Genomic DNA, 18294 nt, shown 5'->3' on the forward strand with positions numbered 1-18294 from the left:
GTCTCATGAGTCAGTATCTCTGAGCTACCCTTCCATGTACTCCCTGGATTTGAGGCCAGTGCATCAACTGGCTGTTCCCAGCTCTTTCATGGTATTTTAGATTCAGTTTTAGATTCCCTATTTCCCACTTGCTGTGCTTCTCTTCCAGCTCCCCCATTTCTCTGTTCTGATAACCCTCTCTCTTTTTCAGTCTTGCTCTTTTACCCAGTCATTCTCACTACCGCTTGACAGTCTCCTGGGATGTTTTTGTGAGCTTTATCTTTACAACTCATACACTATCAAACCAACAAGGTATCTAATAGCCATTACTGCAGTCTGCCCCCTTGTCTACTAACAACTGTTATTTCCACGTCTTGCTTTATATTTAAGAGAAATATTAGGATGAATCTATTAAGATGGATATTGACATGAACACAGCCATGCATGCATCTGACCATTTGCAGGATTAGACTATTAAACTATAATCAACTGCAATTTTTGTACACTACTATATGAAGAAGCCAACTCCACATTCCAGTTGGTCTAAATTAGCAATAGCTTCAAACTTTTAAATAGGAAAAATAACTTGAGAAACTGATACATCCTATTTGATGAACAACAAGCCTGTACTTCCAATTCTGTACTTCCAATACTTTGAGACCAAAAGTTCAGAAGAAAGCAAGGTAAATCTCCCACAGTTTAAAGCATTTTTAAAACTACTGACAAATGTGAAGACTGTAAATAAATAATTTGGAAAAAGAGTGTAATGGCAACGCCCCTCCCCCATAAATAGTCAACTACAGGACAAAAACTAAGCTGCCTCTAATTTTATTTTCAAGACAACAACCATTCAAGCAATGCAAAAGGTTTCTCAAGTATGTTTTAGTGGAATGATTTTTTTCTGTACATGATAAACAAATGTGTAATAGCCATTTACACAACGAATGAATAAAGGATCTTCAGAACACATTCAATCAATGGTTTTAGAAGTACTTCTTAAAGGCTCTCTAAAAGAAAGAAGACAAAGAACCCATGTTTGCACGAAATTGTATTTAAACTGAAGTATCTATGGCTACTGCTTAGATGCAATTTTTTAGGTTTTTTTTTAAGGAAGCTGACTTTCAATAAAGCCTGAGTTAGTTAAAAGGAACATGATTTGCACAAACTTCTCTGAAACACTTCTATTTATAAAGTCCCTTTTTATGATGAATTGGAACAACTCCTAACACTGCAATAGCACATGTAATTTCAACACCTGGAAAGAACTCAATCTCACTAATCAGTGTTTACAACCACAACACCAGGATTTTAGCATCTGTAGTCAAAACCTGGCTCCCAGTAACTGCAGGAAAGGCATTACCATGCCTATACTAAATCTTCCTGCTCTGATTTATTTCCTTTAAAATCATTTCTCTGGGATTGCAATTCTATGCTGAATTTTATTTGTCAGTCATATAAATGACTTAACATGACAAAAACCTTTATACTTGAGACAGAGATTTTGAAAGAAACTTTAAATGAAGAATTTTAGACACCAAAATAAACCAGCCTTGTTTAAGCATGCCAAGAGCATTACAATGAGCTAAGTATAGACTGGCTCCTTACTGCAAGGCTTGTATTATACTTCTGTTGAACTAAAACAACCAAGCTATGTCACAGAAGTAGTCTCCAGCAATTACTCATTTCTCTGGCTTAGAGGTTCCATACAATGTATAATTTAGACTGTTCCGAGTTTTAAAGGTTTTGGCAAGACCTCATTAAAGCTCTCGGTGAGATGTGGATAGAAGGAGAAATATTTGATTTTTCAAAAGTGCTCTACTGGGCTTAAAGAGAGCCAGCCAAGAGGATATGTTCAACAACACCTGGACTTGGTACCATTTCTTTGGCATATATAAGAAAACATACCATATGGTTGAAAGATGATAAAACTAACAATGGAGGACTGGCTTCGTGAACCTGCAACTATTTATTTTTTGAGGAAAGGGGAGAAATCTATGCAAGGACAAAGGCAATTCATTTTTCCACTTGGCAACTTCTTTTCAATATTCATAGAACAAACATGGAATTCACTTAGAAATTCAAGACAAGTTACTTCAGCAGACAATAAAGCTCATATCATTTGCCTGTGCAACAGACAACAACTCCCTGAAAATTAGCCAAATTCAGCTTCTCTAGACTCAATTTCTTCAACAGTTTATTTTGATTTAAGGTGAAGCCTTAAAAAAACCTCCTGAAACTGTCAAAGACTTTACTTCTTTCACTCACACTATGTAAAACTAACTCTAAAGTAGTGACGAAGAGAGGTTTCTGAGCCCTGGGTAAAAACAGGGAAAAACCCAGACATGAACACCTTTCTGCTAGCTCATCTTGCCTTCCCTCTGCAACAATCTGCAGCAGTGGAAACTGTTTCTCCTACCCTCTATCAATGCAACTGTTTCAAACACTACACATTGCTTCATTCCTGTCTCTGATTAACTATCCTGTATCAGACAACCTTCCAGAGCTCTATCCACATTCCATTTCTGGCGGGTACTCTGGAGCCTCTGCAGCATGACAAGATTTTGTTTTACATCCACCCATCATGGGAAGGTTGTATGTATCATAGGCTCATAGAACAGTTGGGAAGGGACCCCTAATGATCATCAAGTCCAACTTCCTCCACCTCACAGGACTACCTAAAACTAAGCTATATGACTAAGAGTGTTGTCCAGATGCCCTCTGAACTCTTCCCAGCTGGGTGCCATGGTCACTTCTCTGGGGAGCCTCTTCAAGTGCATGACCACCCTCCCAGTGAACCACGATTTGAGCACAGTCCAAACCTCCACTGCACTGCTAGACATAGGAAACTGTTCCCATACTCCTTTTTCTTCTGACCAAAAGCAAGTGCAACCATAGCCAACAATCCCACCAGAACTTAGGAAGAAATGAGAAAAAGATTGATGTGAGAATGCTGAGTGGGAAGTGCCTACCTTTATTACATAGGGGAAAAAGCACCACAGATCAGAACAGACCACAGAGGGAAAGATTCAGTGGGATGGGATCTAGACCTCATCCTTTTCCACTCAGACTTTATTAAAATTTCCAAGAACATTTTTTGGCATAGAAGGTGAAAGAGGACCTTACATTTCGCTACAGATGAGCATCCAAAACTACTGACAAAAAAAAATATATAAATATTTATTACCATAAGCCAGTGAACACCTGTCAGGCAGCAACAGATCTTTGCTCACTACTGACCAATGACTCAAGAAGAAGGAGAAAAAAAAAGTAACTCCAAATAGTCATTGCTGGCATTATGCACTACACTTGAATTTGGCTCCTTTAACAATTTTGCAAATATAGCTATACATACACACTGTTATTTTTCTTCACACCACTTTAAGAATGATGGATAGTAACAGTCTTTAATATAGCTCTCAATTCTCTTGCACATAAATCTTATCCGACATTTAAAAAAAAAAAAAAAAAAAAAAAGGACTTTTTGCCTTTAGGGTACTGCCTGAAAAAGCAATTTGGCAAGGGGGAAGGAAGAGGGGGATCTTCCAACCTTTACAGTTTAAAAGTATTTTTAAATATAAACAAGCATTCCTATACTGCAGTTTACAGTTTCAGCCACACCTCCAAACAAAGAAGAACACTGAATTACAGGGCTGACAGAAAAAAAAATTTGATGAAACATTAAGCACACCTGATGGGTGTTGCTTATTGCAAATTTAAGTGCAGCTTCTCCTCCAATGCATTCATATGATTGCAATGGCTGAATTAACACAGAAAAGCTTGCTTTGCTTACCAGCTACAACTGTTCAAGACAGAGGAACTGATGACATGCCCTAGCACTAGCTTCCTTGCAATAAAATCCCCAAATTGTTGTATTTTTCTCTTTAAGTTGAAAAACCACATAAAGAAGACTTTTGAAATTACAGGTCCTGGGCATACAAAACAAAACACACTTGATATGGCTCATATTTTCCCACCAAAAAACAACAGCAAAAAATCAAAGCCTTGCCAAGCAGCCACTCCTCTGAGTATCTGCTGCTCTGAGAACCTGGCAGAAATCCCACCATAGAAATACACCAGTCAAAACTTGATAAGGCTCTGCAAAACAAGAAGGACTTCCTCACACTCACATACATTCGAGAAACTCAGCAAGTGGAATTTTTGTAGCGTCAATTAATAGAACCAAAAAAACCATTTTAGGAGTACACATAAAATAAATACTTTTCCCTCCTTTTCAACCAGTCTTCACTGTGTTAGATTAGGATAGTGCTGTAAAAGGCCAAACACTGCCTATACAGACCTATTTGCTGGAGCCTGACAAACTTAATAAAGATAACATCAACTACACAGTCCTTTACGAGGCCAGTTTTTGCAAAACAACTTGTTAATACACATAAGTGGCAACCCAGGCTGTCAGTATGAATCACCAGTGTCATGAGAAACTGGCAGAAGCTCCTTCACTGGGAATGTTCAAAAACATACTTCTGTCCCCTCATACTTCATATAGTCATCAAGTTCTTGTTGATGGCAGACAAACACGATCAAAGAGAAATTATTAATTTGTGCTTACAAAAAGACTGCAGTAGGATAGAAGAAAAGATCGCATCATTGGCTTGTTTTATCAGAGATATTTTAGCTGCTTGAGATCCTCAGGGTATCTTAAACTTTGAGATAATGCACAATAAGAATCAAAATTCCTTAAACATTCTGAATGATTAATTAACAGGATATTTGTTGAGAGTACTCAGGTGTAGGGGTGTGAAAAAGTGTCTCTCTGGTCCATTAAGATAAGACCCAGCAACCAGAGGAGAGGTTGTTGTACACATCAGGTCTGAACAGCACTCCAAATTTTGACGAGGAACTATCACATCTATGAGAATAAGCACTTCTCTCCTAACCTTCTCTCCTGGACTTTAGTGATGGACTTGGCAGTGTTAGGTTAATGGTTGGACTCAATGGTCTTAAGAGATCTTTTGCAATCTAAATGATTCTATGATTCTCTGTTTATTGTAAAACCTATCTGTTGAAGAAACAACAGTGTCACTTCACAAAGCCTGACTGCTAGCGTAGCTAACAAGTTCTAGGTTTTGCGTACTGCCACCTGCTCTGATCAATGGAACAGCAAATTTCAGTGTCCAGAAAACAAACTCTCTCTACTGGCTATGCTTTTGGAGCAGGCACATTCTGAAATCCATGAGAATATTGCTCTATGTGTTGCAAGGGCAAACAATATGTCTGTTTTCCAACTGCTCACTATGGGAGTCAAACACATGCACCTATAAACCAGAGTAAAGCTCATAGGTCTAAGCTGGGCACATGCATAACGTTTTTCATCTTCAATCCCTCTGAAGAGAGGAGGAAATCACATTAATCATCACAGCACAACTGTGAGATAAATACAAAATGACTGCTTACCCTGTAGTGTATTTTATCTGAAAATTTTATCTCATACAACTCTGAATGCAGCTTTTGCACCTTAGCACAAGGCTAGCAAAACTTCCTGAATTCATTAATTAACAAGAAATGGTCACACTAGTAATTTTTTATGATGATGTGATAGAAAGAAAAAGAAAAGGAAGGAAGAAAAGTGATAAATTAATCCCTGAAGTTTTTTTAGAAGTGAATTGTGACAGCTGAGTACAGTGCCTTAGAATCTGGAAGTGAAAAGGATCAAAATGGGTCAGTTTACGGTATGTCACAACATACCCCTGTCTGGAACCTCTGGTCCTTCTGATGTTGTGCTTGCCCCAAAAAGCCATGCTCGTGGACTTACTCATTAGCAGTAAACAAACTGTGTGACCAACATCTCAGCGAGTGGGTACCATGCTGCTGTGATATCAATGCCCCTCGAAGCAGTCAGTCTTGGTTTTGAATGAATCCCCTTGGGACACCTATGGATAACTATAGCATTAAGGATCATGACCTTCAGGAATGATACATGTAGGTTCTCTGGTGAGAGTTTTTGCCTCACCAGAGATTAGTTATCAAGCTGTGCTCTGTACTAGGACTATGTCATCACTATGTTATGAGACTCAGTACCAGAAGCCTCAAAGATGGTTCTACGACCATGGGACCCCTCTAAGGCTCAACAGCTGCTTGGGAGACACAGGATCCACTTCACTACATGAGGCAAAAGGATCTCTGCCGATAGGCCGACCAACTTCATATGGAGAGCTTTACTCTAGAAATTATGTGGGAGAGAATAAGGAAACTTGGGACAGGGTAGACAAATCAAGAGGCTGGGATGATGGGAAGAGAAGGGACATAGCAATTCACAAAGAAACTGAGCTGAAGTGTAATTCCTTTGACCACAGGCATGTAGAGAAGGAAGTTCCCATAGAACAGCCTTGTGGGAAAGCTCTCAAGCAGCACAGAACCAGCACACTTGGATGCCCCTCAGAGGTCTCTAATGCATGCAGCATGGGGAAGACTGTGTGCAGTTACAGAGTTACAATCTCATTGGGATCATGCAGTAATGGTGTGACAGCTCACAAAACTGAGTGCTGTGATGGAGGGATACAGACTCTTTAGCAAGAAGGTGAGAAAGGGTGTTGCCGTTTATTGAGAGAGTAGCTGGAATGCATGAAGCCCTGCCTTTGGACAAGTCAGAAGTCAGCTGAGAGCTTTTGGGTCAAGATTTGTGGGCAGATCAATATGCTGTTGTACTGGGTATCTGCTCTAGATCAGGAAGCAGTAGATAAGGCCTTCTTTACACAACTGGAAGAAGCTTCACACTCACAGGCTCTGGTCCTCAAGAGCGATTTTAGCTACTTCAGTACCTGCAGGTATGTGAACACCGTCCCCTCCCTCTTTTTTCTGTGAGAGTGCTCAAATGCTGGAACAGGTTGCTCAGGGAGGCTGTAGAGTCTCCATCCTCGCAGATAATCTAAACCAGACTGAAAATGGTCCAGGGCAACCTGCTCTAGGTGGCACTGTTTGAGCAAGAGGATTGGACTAGTTAATCTCAAGAGCTGCTTTCCCACCTCAACCACTCTGTGGTCTTGAAATGTTTAGTTCTATTTAATTTGATTCCTTATACATTTAAAATACAAATATAAGGCCTCACCAGTGAACATATGCATTGCAGCTTTATTCTTGACACACAGGCCCAGTGCAAGCCCATTTTCTCCAACTGAGTGGTCTCACTGAGATCAAATTAAGCAAAGCATAATTAGGACTGTGGCCCAGCACAGTCATTCTCCTAAACATGCATTTTATTTCACCTTTGTTTATCCAGAAGACCTCATTTGTATTAAAAGAACTTCCATTTCATATAGAAGGTCAAAGGTTCACTGATCTGTTATTCCAAGGGCAAAGCTTCTCCCAAACTGAAGGTATATTGAAAATTTAAGCAATGTAGATGAAAATAATAGGCAGTATATATCAAGTTAGAAATCTTAACTATGTTTTTTTTCTTTAAGTTTCCCAGTGTGGCAACACTGGCCAACAGACATCTAGTAAATTGCCAATAAAATGTCCTGTATCACAGCTAATGCATATAAATATATATCACTGCAGAATGGTAAAATGGTAGAATTTCTATTTATATAGGATGCTCAACAGAGGCTATGTAGGTAGAACAATATTTTAATATGTCATTCAAAATGGGGAGTGTCTGTTGTTTACCATCTCTGGTGAATTTTAACATAAAAACACTCTTCGTTATTCCTATCTTTCTGAAACATTTCACCTCTCCACTACTTATCAAAAAATTACCCTACACCTGACACCACAAGACATAAAAAACTACCTTCAACCACAGCATTTAATTGAGAGTGTTTGGCACAAGGGGCTAGGAAAGCAATGACAGTTCACAAGCTGTGGTAAAAACAGTAATGGTTAAACATCTACTGTAGGAAAAGAGATTTCAGTAGCACAGTTTCTCATTTTCTTTGCTGGTTGGCAAAAAAAGATGAAGATTCAGTGTTGCAAAACAGGATGAGAAGGCACAGTGTGGAAAACAAGACACTTTAAGCAGTCACAAAGCATAATTGACAATAAAGGTGAAATATAAAAACAAGAAGGAGAAGGCAGTAGCAATTCCAACCCACCTATTACATTTAAGTTCTAGATTGAAATTTCAGTAATAATTTCTCATCTGTGGCAAACAAACACAACACATAGCAAATTGGTCAGCATATTATGTTTTCATCTCATTCCTGACCATGAAAACATGCACCTTTGTGTCACACAAAATTCATTGGAGGATCAAGATCTCTTGTCATAAACTGACTGAGATGACAAACTTCTCCCAGCAGGAAGCTAGGGTTCTGGGCAAGAAGGGGATGAAAGAAGCACAAAAGGGCAAAGAGGACTTCACTCTTTCTTAGGTGAGAAAATGCTAAAAAATGTATGTATGGTAATAATGGAAAAATATTCATAACTTTCTTTTATTATTCTCTGATGCATTTTTCAAAGCAAAACTTACTCTTCTTCAAAAGAGTTGCCCTAACTACTCTAGGTTACCCACCTTGTATGCTACAGACACACTTCTCAGGAAAATGAAAACTCAGGAAGTGCACTAACAGTCTATTACTGTACAACCTAAAGCATATATTGTTCCTGGGGGAAATCTATCAATGACCCCATTTGAAGACAAGATTTTCTTCCTTTCACTGCTATCTAGCATGAATACATAACTTCCTCAGAAAGAAACCCACCAAAACTCCTAGGTAGATTATTAAATCGCTTTCCAGGCACTCGCCATGGTAAAACAAATTTCCAACACTTAATATAATTGCAGCTTCTGAACTTAGGCCAAATCTGGCTAGTATTTTAGAAACAAGTGTCAGTTTTATTTGTTTTGGAAGATGAAAGATTAATTAGAACAACATCTATGGAATGGCAAATCTCCCTTCCTACTTATCTCTGTAATGATCCATATAGTGCCTTGGTTTTCTTCCTTTCAGTTGTACATTCCTCAGCAACACTTAGAATGCACAAACATATCTAGTCATAAACTTTTATTAGAATTCTGTTGAAATACCAGAATTGCAAATAAATTATGCTAAATAATGAGGAAGTTAAATGATTCTACACTGAGCCACTGACTTCTTGGCAGCTATTTGTTTAAGTGCCTGAAGGAGTAATTATATTGCCTCTGGAAGTTTAGTTTAAACCAACCAAAACCCTAAGCCCTAAATTTGAAGAAAATAGCAAGAACTATATGCAAACTCCCAGGAAAAGGATGATAAGTAAAGCTACTGATCCATTAAGAGAATGTAATAACCATGTTTTAAACATAGTTAGAAGACTTTCAGGACTAGCAATTACAGCAACAACTTTTGTTCTTTTAGATTGTCCTCATCTCCCTGCTCCACACATTGTGTTTTTCTCTAAAAATTAAGACAATTTTAAGAGTGTGACAACCAACATTCCACAACAGGGACACACTACGTGAATCTCAAGGAACAAAAATGCATGTGAGCAGGCAAAAAGTTTTTCAGGGGAACCATAAAATGCAATTATCATTGTTTTAGCATTTATAACTCATAGAGTCCAAGTGGCCTGGGAGAATACTTAATGGAAAACAGCACTCACAACAATAAATTAACAATTATGGAATGCAGACAATGCATTCCCAGATTACTTTTCAGTATGAAAAGTCCTGTCACAAATCCATTTTAGGACTCAATACAGAAGGATAAAAAACAAGGAGAGCAATCTCTGTACACTGACCAATTTCAGTCTCAGGTGAATATGAAAGCAATAGACATATATTCTAAATAATGATAGTTCAGGTATTTCAGAGTGAAATGTGAAGAGAAAATAGAAGTCACAGCTTAAAGACTAAGCTTTTCAATAGACAGATTACCAGATTTACCAGATTTCTTAGTTAATATTTTTACTCTTTTGTGAAGTACTTTTGTAGCAGATAAATAACATCAACTGAAAAATAAATCTTACCTGTTTCCTCTTTTCAGGTGGAAGCGATGGATCCCCATCCTACAAATAAATGGACATATTCTATTGGCAACTTATTTCTCAAACCAGCAACTATATTAACTCTGTGGATCAAATTTTAAAACATGTATTTTAACTAAAATGCTATCAAAATTGTTTCTAAAATGCTACTGATGAATACCAGTAATACTAACTTCAACTCCAAAAGATTTCTAAGGTTGAGGATTTGTTTACATTTCTAGAACAGCAGGTCATTACCAACTGATGTTGAACTATTTTTCATAATGGTACATTAAGTTGCTGTGGAATAATAATAATGCAGTCAGTTTTTAAATAGAATTATGACTGAAAGTAATTTCTTCAGAGCACGCACTGTCTTTTTGTGTCTTATATAATAAGCACTACCTCATCAATGCAGAACAAATGAGTAATAATATGATCAGGGCTGTACAGCTGCAGGACTACTGCAAACAAGTACCTAAACAATTTGTGCAGCAATTATTATGGACTTCTTTCCATTTTTTTGAGGTTCAACTTTGTCCCCCAATTATACAGTGTTCATAAAGAACAACCTACAATCAGCTCCCGATACTTCTTTTTCAGAGACTGGTGTCGTTCCCGCAACTGGTTGGCCATAAGCTTGTACTGGTCTCTTTCCTGTTGACAGGTGTCTAGCTCTTTGGAAAGGATTAGCAATGCCTCCTTTTTACTTTCGAGCTTCCTTTTGCACACCAGATACTGCAAAAGAGAAAAAAACCATAAATGTAACAAGCCATTTCTACCCCAGTCAGTACTGCATGCAAGAGGCTCAAGTTCTCTTAAAAGAATGGAGGAAGACTCTGCACAAGATCAAAGTCTGTCACAAGTCGTCTTAGCTTATTAACAACAATCACGGGAAAGATATCTGTTGTATTGGAAGCCTGAAATAATTTGTAAGGCTACACATTCACCTGACCACTGTGAGTTAGAAAAACTTTGCAATTTGAGTTTCTCCTCTTTTTCCTCACATGCAGTAGTATGAGGAACCTTGCAATTTGACCAGCAGCCCTGGGAAGGCTGCCAGAAGGAAGAAGCACTTGCAAACTCCCTTTTCTACTTGTGTTCACAATACCCAGCTCTCAGGTAGCAACGAGCCCTTCCCACTTCACTTCCCACTGCCCTCCTCTTCCTCACTACCAGCAGTGTCCTTTGGGCTCTGAACACTGAAATGGGACCATGTTACAGGAGAAGGGGTAGCTTGAGCATTAACCAAATTTACCTTGAGTCTGAAACGATTACAGTGTGACACCCTATTGACACAGGTAAAAGAAACTTAATTACTGTGTGATACTACAGGCACGTGCTTGCTGAGGCAAAAGAATAGGAAATAACGGAAGAATGCTGCAAACACCTAAATGGGGAGGGAAGGGAGAGGTGAACCTTCCCCTCCAGCCACCGCCTTTCATGTGCAGGGTTCATGCACAAAGCAGAGCAGAACTTGCAAATCTAAGGTGTTCTGCATTAGTCCGACGTGCTTCACTGCCTTTCCCCATCGAGAGGAAGAGAGTAACGTGTATGTCATCCTCAATGTTACCTATCAGAACTTTCAGGTAACTTCTTTCCCCTAACGTGATGTTCAATCAGCAGATTATTCTCACCCATCACTGGACACTGCTCATGCTAAAGCATTTATTTCTATTTCTGATGTTACTGACATACAACGTGGCACTAAATACTTTCTGAATGTGCTCTGCAAGAGACCAAATACCACAGCAGTCATGAAAACAATTTATAGTTTCATTATATCCTCTGACAAGAATACTTTGTCATTATGGGCTCTCGCACAAAGCAAGAGCATCAGCACTTCCGTACTTTCAAGTCAGTGCTGTTCTTTGGGACAGAAATCATTATTTGTATGTACTACTTGCTTGGAATTAACTTTGTTAACCTCAATTTCAAGTCAATGAGAAAGGGAAAAGTGAGTTTGGTATATTAGTACAGCCAACCTTTTCCAAAAATGGTAAATGCTTAGTTGCAAAAAAGTGGGAAGGGAATGAGAAAAGCAATTCCAAGAAGGATTTGAACTCTCAAAAAGGACACTTCCACCTTGGCTTAAGTTTATTTCTGGCAATACTGAAGTTGAAATCCTGCCATAAATTTTCTGGATTATGATGCCTTGGCATCAACAAAGGCAACTGTACCTATGTACTTATGTCCTTACTGATACCTTACACAAATGTCAAATCCCCTGATAAAGCACTGAAAGGTATCAGAAGCTAAACTTTAATATTGTCAGCAAGTGAATATAGTGACATGGTAAACTGCTTCGAACTTGATAAAATAATTCCTTCCCTTACAGTGAAATATTTACCTCTGACAATCTCTCTTCTTCTATTTCCAGTTTCATCCAATGTCTTAGTAATTCTAAAGTATGCCTTCACTAAATTGTTTTAAAATACTAACAATCTGATAGAGTAATTGCAAATAAAAATAAGTAAAAGCAAACCCCACAATCACTTCAAAAAAACCCAACAGCCTAAAGCCCTGAACCAAGTAGCCTGTCCTGTTCCTTTAACCAGCAGGAAGAATGCAGCTGGCCTATCAGCCAACACCTATGCAATGTACACAATGGGAGTGGAAGGAAGCCAAACATGTCACCTAATACACCCACAGTGCCAGCAGGTGCCTCCACTGCTGGTGTATGAAGGAGTGTATGGCAGTCACAAGTGAACTAGAGCATATGGATAAGACTACAAAACCCAGTACTTATGAGGCAGGAAATACAGACCTAGCACCAAACAAATCTTGTTTCTGCCATGAGTCACAGCCCTCCACAACAGACACATTCAGAGCATAAAAGAACGCTTCACCTTTCACAGCAGCACTGGTGGGGCCAAGGGAATTCTCCATTATCTGCTAGGCTGTGGATAACAAACTATACAAGGATTGTGAGGGCAATTGCATTCAGGGTCTAAATGAAAAGGAATAATTATGTCCTCCTTGTTCAAATTATATTTTAACTTGATGAATTATATACTGATGATGTGCTATACAGACAGAAGGGGTTTGGCATCTCCCATCAATGTACTGTTTGCATTTTACTACAAAAATGACCCCGTAGAAGACTTTTGGAAGCCATTTTTGCCTTTTGCATATACTGATTTTCTCAAATAAATGTAGTAATATTGTAATAGTTTTTTTCCATGGGCTTATGGTACAAAAAACAAAAAAAGCCAACGCATGTCTGTGGAACTTGGTTATTCAACAGAGCTATGTTTGCAGTTCCCCTTACCATTTTTGAAAGAAAAACAAATTTTACAAAGACAGACCTCGAAGAGATTATTCAATATGTATGTTTCTGAGTATTAAAAAAAAATGTAGCAATAATGGCCCTAACCATAGCAATAAACCAACCTAATGACTGTACACCAGAAATGGAAAACAACTGAGTCCCATACACAATTTCCTTTATATGGACAACTAAGTGCAACACAATTGGTATGCTGTCAAAAGGAATATAGGAGTGTGACAGTCTTTTTGGAGTAATGCAAGGAATAAGGCGAATTTTCTCAAATAGTCTGAAAAAAGTATTCAGTAGATGCTGCTGACATTCATTCATATAGAGATTTCTTCTTCTGCTACTGAAGGAAAGCCTACCTCTCACGTGCTGTCTATCAGTCAGACAAACCAGTGAATTCTGTTATGCACTATAGTTACTATGAAACATTCTAATGGTCTTTTATTTCTTTTTAACTAATGTTACAAAATAATCTATGAATTTAAAAAGCAAGGTTAAACAAGAACCAGCTGCTGTACTTTCAATCTAAAAGCTACAATAGACAACTTTTCATATCAGTCTAGTGACTTTCATCTACCAATTTGCTGTTATCTGCAATAAAGCAAATTATAATTGCTACGAGGAAGATCATAATAATTAAAGGAATATATATGACATCCTACATTACTGCCTGGACTGCTTTACAGCCTACTTTAGTGAAATTGAGTAAAAAGAGACTGACATTACAGGAGAGTGTAACTGCTCCAAGGTGACCCTCTACACTGAACACTTACTATTTGTCCATTGCTATTTTTAGTGACAAATCTGGGTAGATCTCATTAATGACGTTGTAGACATGGTCTAATAATCTGATGAGGCTGGAACACTGTCAAGGTTTTAGACTTTCTTTTTTTAAACCAAAAAACAGACTGAATACCCATCAGAATTTTGTTTTTTAATTTGTACAAATTACTGCCCTATACTTTGGTATTTAATGGCAATTAATGTCAAGGAAAATATCTAATTTTCTGAGACTAAAAGTATCACTGTGGATCATATTCTGTGTTCTCTTGACGCTCCAGGGTCTTGTGTCCTCCTAAATGATGAAGGGCTACCACACTGGGCCTTGAAACCTATCATCCACCATGCTGAGAAACCAGGAAAACTCTGCTCACCACCTTTTGGACAAGAGATCCAACTGCTACTGAATTGTCTGAAGTTTTATCACATTTCTCCTCATTATACTCTTGGAGGCAATTTTGTTGTGGAAACTGAAAAGTCTCAAAATATATTGCAATCTCATTATTTGGGATGTTTGTTGATTGTGTTTCAGTAATGTTGCTCCCCTTGACTTCTGATTAAACTGTTCAACTTATCTGAAAGTCAAGCACTCAAACCCAGAGAAATACACAATTGCTGGCCATTTGTCTGCCATTTTATGTCCTCATCTCTGATAAAACCTGAGAAAAATGCAGTGACCTTGATTCTATCCCACCATATCAACTCCGCTTTTCCTGCTGCCCAGCTCTTGCTTCACTAGCTGCCTCCCAGCTGCTCAAACACGAAGCAGGATGGTATCATTCACTGATGATATAAGCAGCTCCTCAGAACACCATGTCTTACCCTGATGACAATATTACACCACATCATCTTCACTGGTCATGTAGGAATTACCGTAATTTACTGTTTAAAATAACACTACTTTCTGATGTGGCCCGGCCCTTAAAAGCTTTTTATGCTGTGCACTGGATTACATTAATTTCTCTGTGTTTGTTCCACAACATCTCTGTGGGTATCTTAGTCCGAACTGAAACATGGCAACATGAAAAGCAAACACTTGGTTTTTTTGCCCAAAAGCCCAGCATGCAGGTCTTCACAGCACCTCTCTCACAGCTCCTGAGAATTCTGGAGTGCAGTAAGTCACAGTGTCAACTCTTTCAGCATTTCCATTTCCTTTTCCAAATGCTACGACTCAAGTTTCTTTCGTGTCAAACAAGCAGTTATTGACCAGGTCTTCATCCTGCAACTTTACATCATCTTTTAAATACCCTAAACACGGGTCATTCAGGGACATAAATGTTACATAAAAACCCGGAGACCAAGCAAAAAATTACCTGGTGTCCCAAGAGAGTACTTCACATTTTATATATATCCATCCATCACCAGTACATGAACTCACCTAAAGAATGGGTAAAATTTATGTGGGTTCTTGCTCTTAAAGCCTGTTCTTTTGCACCCAGCTTGTGAAATGATCAGTGGAAACAATGACTCTTTCTGGTCCTTCAGTATTTGCTAAGTTGGCTTTGTCCCAGTATTCCTTCCTACGCCATCCTATTCAGAGTTAGTTTAAAGAATGTTCAAGGTACATGTGTTACAAAGATTTTTCAGAGTACCAGGTGCACACTAGGCCTGAAATGTGTGTGGCTGTACAGTAAGTGGAAAAATACAGAAACATGGAGGCAAAAGAACAAGCAAGAAGATAGTGGTGAGCATAATAAAAGCAGAGAAAGACATATGAAAGGGTACAGATCAAAAAGCACTGAAATGGAACAAAACTCAAAAGGAAGAGTAAATATAGAAAAAGACTGCAACAGACCAAAAAAAAGGTATTCTTTTTATCTAATGAAAAATGAAAAGACAACCTACAAAAATATATGCTGTGTGTATAAGTGTTTGTGCAAGTAGATATAAGTACCAAAACCACATCCTACCATTTTTCTTAAAACCTGCAATACCAGACTTTTAAAAATTACAGTTGTTCTGACAAGTATTTAAATTACTCCTACCTTTCAAACTTGGGGGATTGGGCTTGTGTAAACGAAAAAGAATGTGACCACAGATCTGAACCCACCAGCTGCTGGCCTTTTACACCAAGATTTTTAACCCCATCTTATGTTTTAGTTGTCCAGCATCAGCAATGGAAGAGGGTTTGTTTAGAGTTACCATGTCTTTTCTTGTCTGTGTTATCTTATTGAAAGCATTTCAATATGTTTATGAAATGCACAGGGAAAAAACTTAAAATTACCTAGCAGACACTGAAGCTAAGAGATCTTGAGAAGCTCTGTACTGCTCAGGGATATGGAAAATTTGAAAAACTCATTCCAAGTTACTTTAGAAGTTTGAGCCACAGACCCATCAGGATGTTGGAGTTAATGGGTAAATTGCATGGAGTGAATCACTAACAGCCAAGGGAACAGGAAGGCAAAAGAGAGAAGCCTATATCTGACAGCAGTAGAAAAACAGGCTGTAAACCTGATGTGGGAACAGAGAAAAAGGGTAGAAAAATGGAATATAAAGCACTAGGCCTCTAATTGTTCCAGATAAAAAGAAATTATATGTGTGCTTAAATATCTGAGAGAATACTGTAGCTTAGCACAATCATTAAACTTTGCTACAATTAGGAAGCCCTAAACTAAGAGTTCAAATTCAGGATGAAGTTTTTAGGTTGAACTATATAAAAAGTCTTTTATCTCTTACCCTTCACTGCCATGTGAAACCACCCTCACCCCCAAATAAAACTCCATTTGAGAAATGAGACATCAGATGCAACACTGCACAATCAGGATATGGCTAAGAGTGCACCTTTCACTTTCTTCTGAATCATTTTGTGTGTTTGCATAAGCAGCCTCCAGTTCTAGATGCAGTGTACTAGCACAGATCTGGGCCTACACAAACTCCCACTGAAATCATCGGGACAGGTGACAGATTCAAGACCCTAAACTCAAACATCTTTCTGACTGGTCAGGGCCTTAAGCCTTATGCTCACATAATATAAGGGAGGCAAAGCCCTCCTGAAAACAGGAATTCACCTGCGTCTCTAGGACAGCAGACAGGTTTATCTAGGCCCATGCTGGTGGCACAAAAGTTTTGTTTGCTAATGTACACACAAAAATACTATTTTTATAGTAATGCAAAATTAATGAAATGCAACATGCCATGTAAAAATCAGCACACCAACCTATTTCATGAGTTTTCCTACTAAATAGACGTGACTTTGGTGACACTCCTTTAAATTATACTGACCTCAAACGGTTTCGAGTTTGGTAACTTATCCTACATGAAAATGTGTACCCGTTAAACACCTGGTAATCTTTATTACCTTTTGACAATAAAGTTTCTATTCTTGTAATCTGAAAATCCTCCACCTGTTGAAGCTGATGGCTACTGTACTATTACATTCTTTTGTCCCGTTTTATAAACGTCCCCCGTGGCTCTCAGAACCCTTCCATATGCGATTCAAGTAAAGACGAGCACACGGCAGTGGGCACAGCCCGGCCCCCCAGCCTGGCTGCCGCACCGGCGCTGCGCTGCTCCCCCGGGCTGGCGGCAGCGCCGGCCCGAGGCCTCGGGCAGTGAATCCTCGGCGATTTCAATCCCGCAGCAGCCTCGGCGCCTGAAACCTGCTCTCCGCAGACCCAGGGCTGGGAACACACGGAGAGGTTCTCAGGCCCTCGCTCCCGGCGCTCACAGCCGTGCGGGGCGGGGACGGCAGCAGGGCAGGGCCAGCGGCAGCCGTGCCCGGCACAGCCCAGTGCCTCCCGCCCGCCGCTCCCCCGTCACCGCCCCGGGCCGGGCCGGTTCCTCCGGGCCGCTGAGCCCCGAGCCCGGCAGTTCCCCCGAGCGCGCGGGGACAAGCGGGGCCCTGCCGCCGCTCTGCCCCGGCCCGCGGCGCCCCGCCGCCTCATTCGCTCAGCAGCCCCTGCCAGTCGCTCTCGCTGCGCTGGGAGCTCATGGCTCCGGCCGGCCCCCGGCAGCGACCGGTCTCGCCCGCCCCGGCCTTCCCGAGCAGCCCGAGGGAGAGGCGGGGCCTGCGGCCGCCCGTGCGACCGACCCTGCCCGCCGGGGCCGCCCGGGACCGAGCTCCGCACGGCCGAGCACCGGCAGCACCGGCCTGCTGGTGCCCGGGCAGGAGGGCCGGTCCGCGGGGCAAGAGCGGCGGGGCCCGAGCGGCACCTGCCGAGGGCTGTGCGGGAGTGTCCGGGTGCGTGTCCCAGAGAAGGGCCCTCCTCTCCTGACGTGCTCCTCCAGTGTAACAGCTGGGCACTGCTGCCGTCCCAGGCTCTGGGCAGCCAGGCCTCCGTCAGGACTGGTCGATGAGGCGGCGGACATCAGGGAGACTATATTCCTATATATGTGTAACAAACCCCTTGCAAGTTATG

General features: G+C 40.2%; 1 protein-coding gene across 4 annotated transcripts in view; it reads right to left on the reverse strand.

The window, feature by feature from the left end:
• CCDC149 (coiled-coil domain containing 149) overlaps positions 1–17879 on the reverse strand; it is a 53385-nt gene extending 35506 nt beyond the window's left edge. For 3 of the 4 annotated variants that reach the window (XR_001920072.2, XM_018067921.2, XM_018067934.3), the window contains exons 1-3: positions 17822–17879; positions 10456–10619; positions 9883–9921 (exon numbers count right to left, since the gene is read on the reverse strand). Coding sequence is in view for 3 of the 4 variants with exons in the window: in XM_018067921.2 (XP_017923410.1) it covers positions 9883–9921; positions 10456–10619; positions 17822–17867 (249 nt within the window). In the remaining variant the exon portion in view is untranslated. Of the gene's footprint in view, positions 1–9882; positions 9922–10455; positions 10620–17234; positions 17335–17821 lie in introns of those variants that run through there. The other variant, XM_018067927.2, reaches the window with a different exon arrangement.
• Between the last annotated feature and the right edge of the window lie 415 nt (positions 17880–18294).

The sequence above is a fragment of the Manacus vitellinus genome, unplaced genomic scaffold, assembly GCF_001715985.3.
Source record: "Manacus vitellinus isolate BGI_N305 unplaced genomic scaffold, ASM171598v3 scaffold_0_pilon, whole genome shotgun sequence".
Lineage (NCBI taxonomy): Eukaryota > Metazoa > Chordata > Aves > Passeriformes > Pipridae > Manacus > Manacus vitellinus.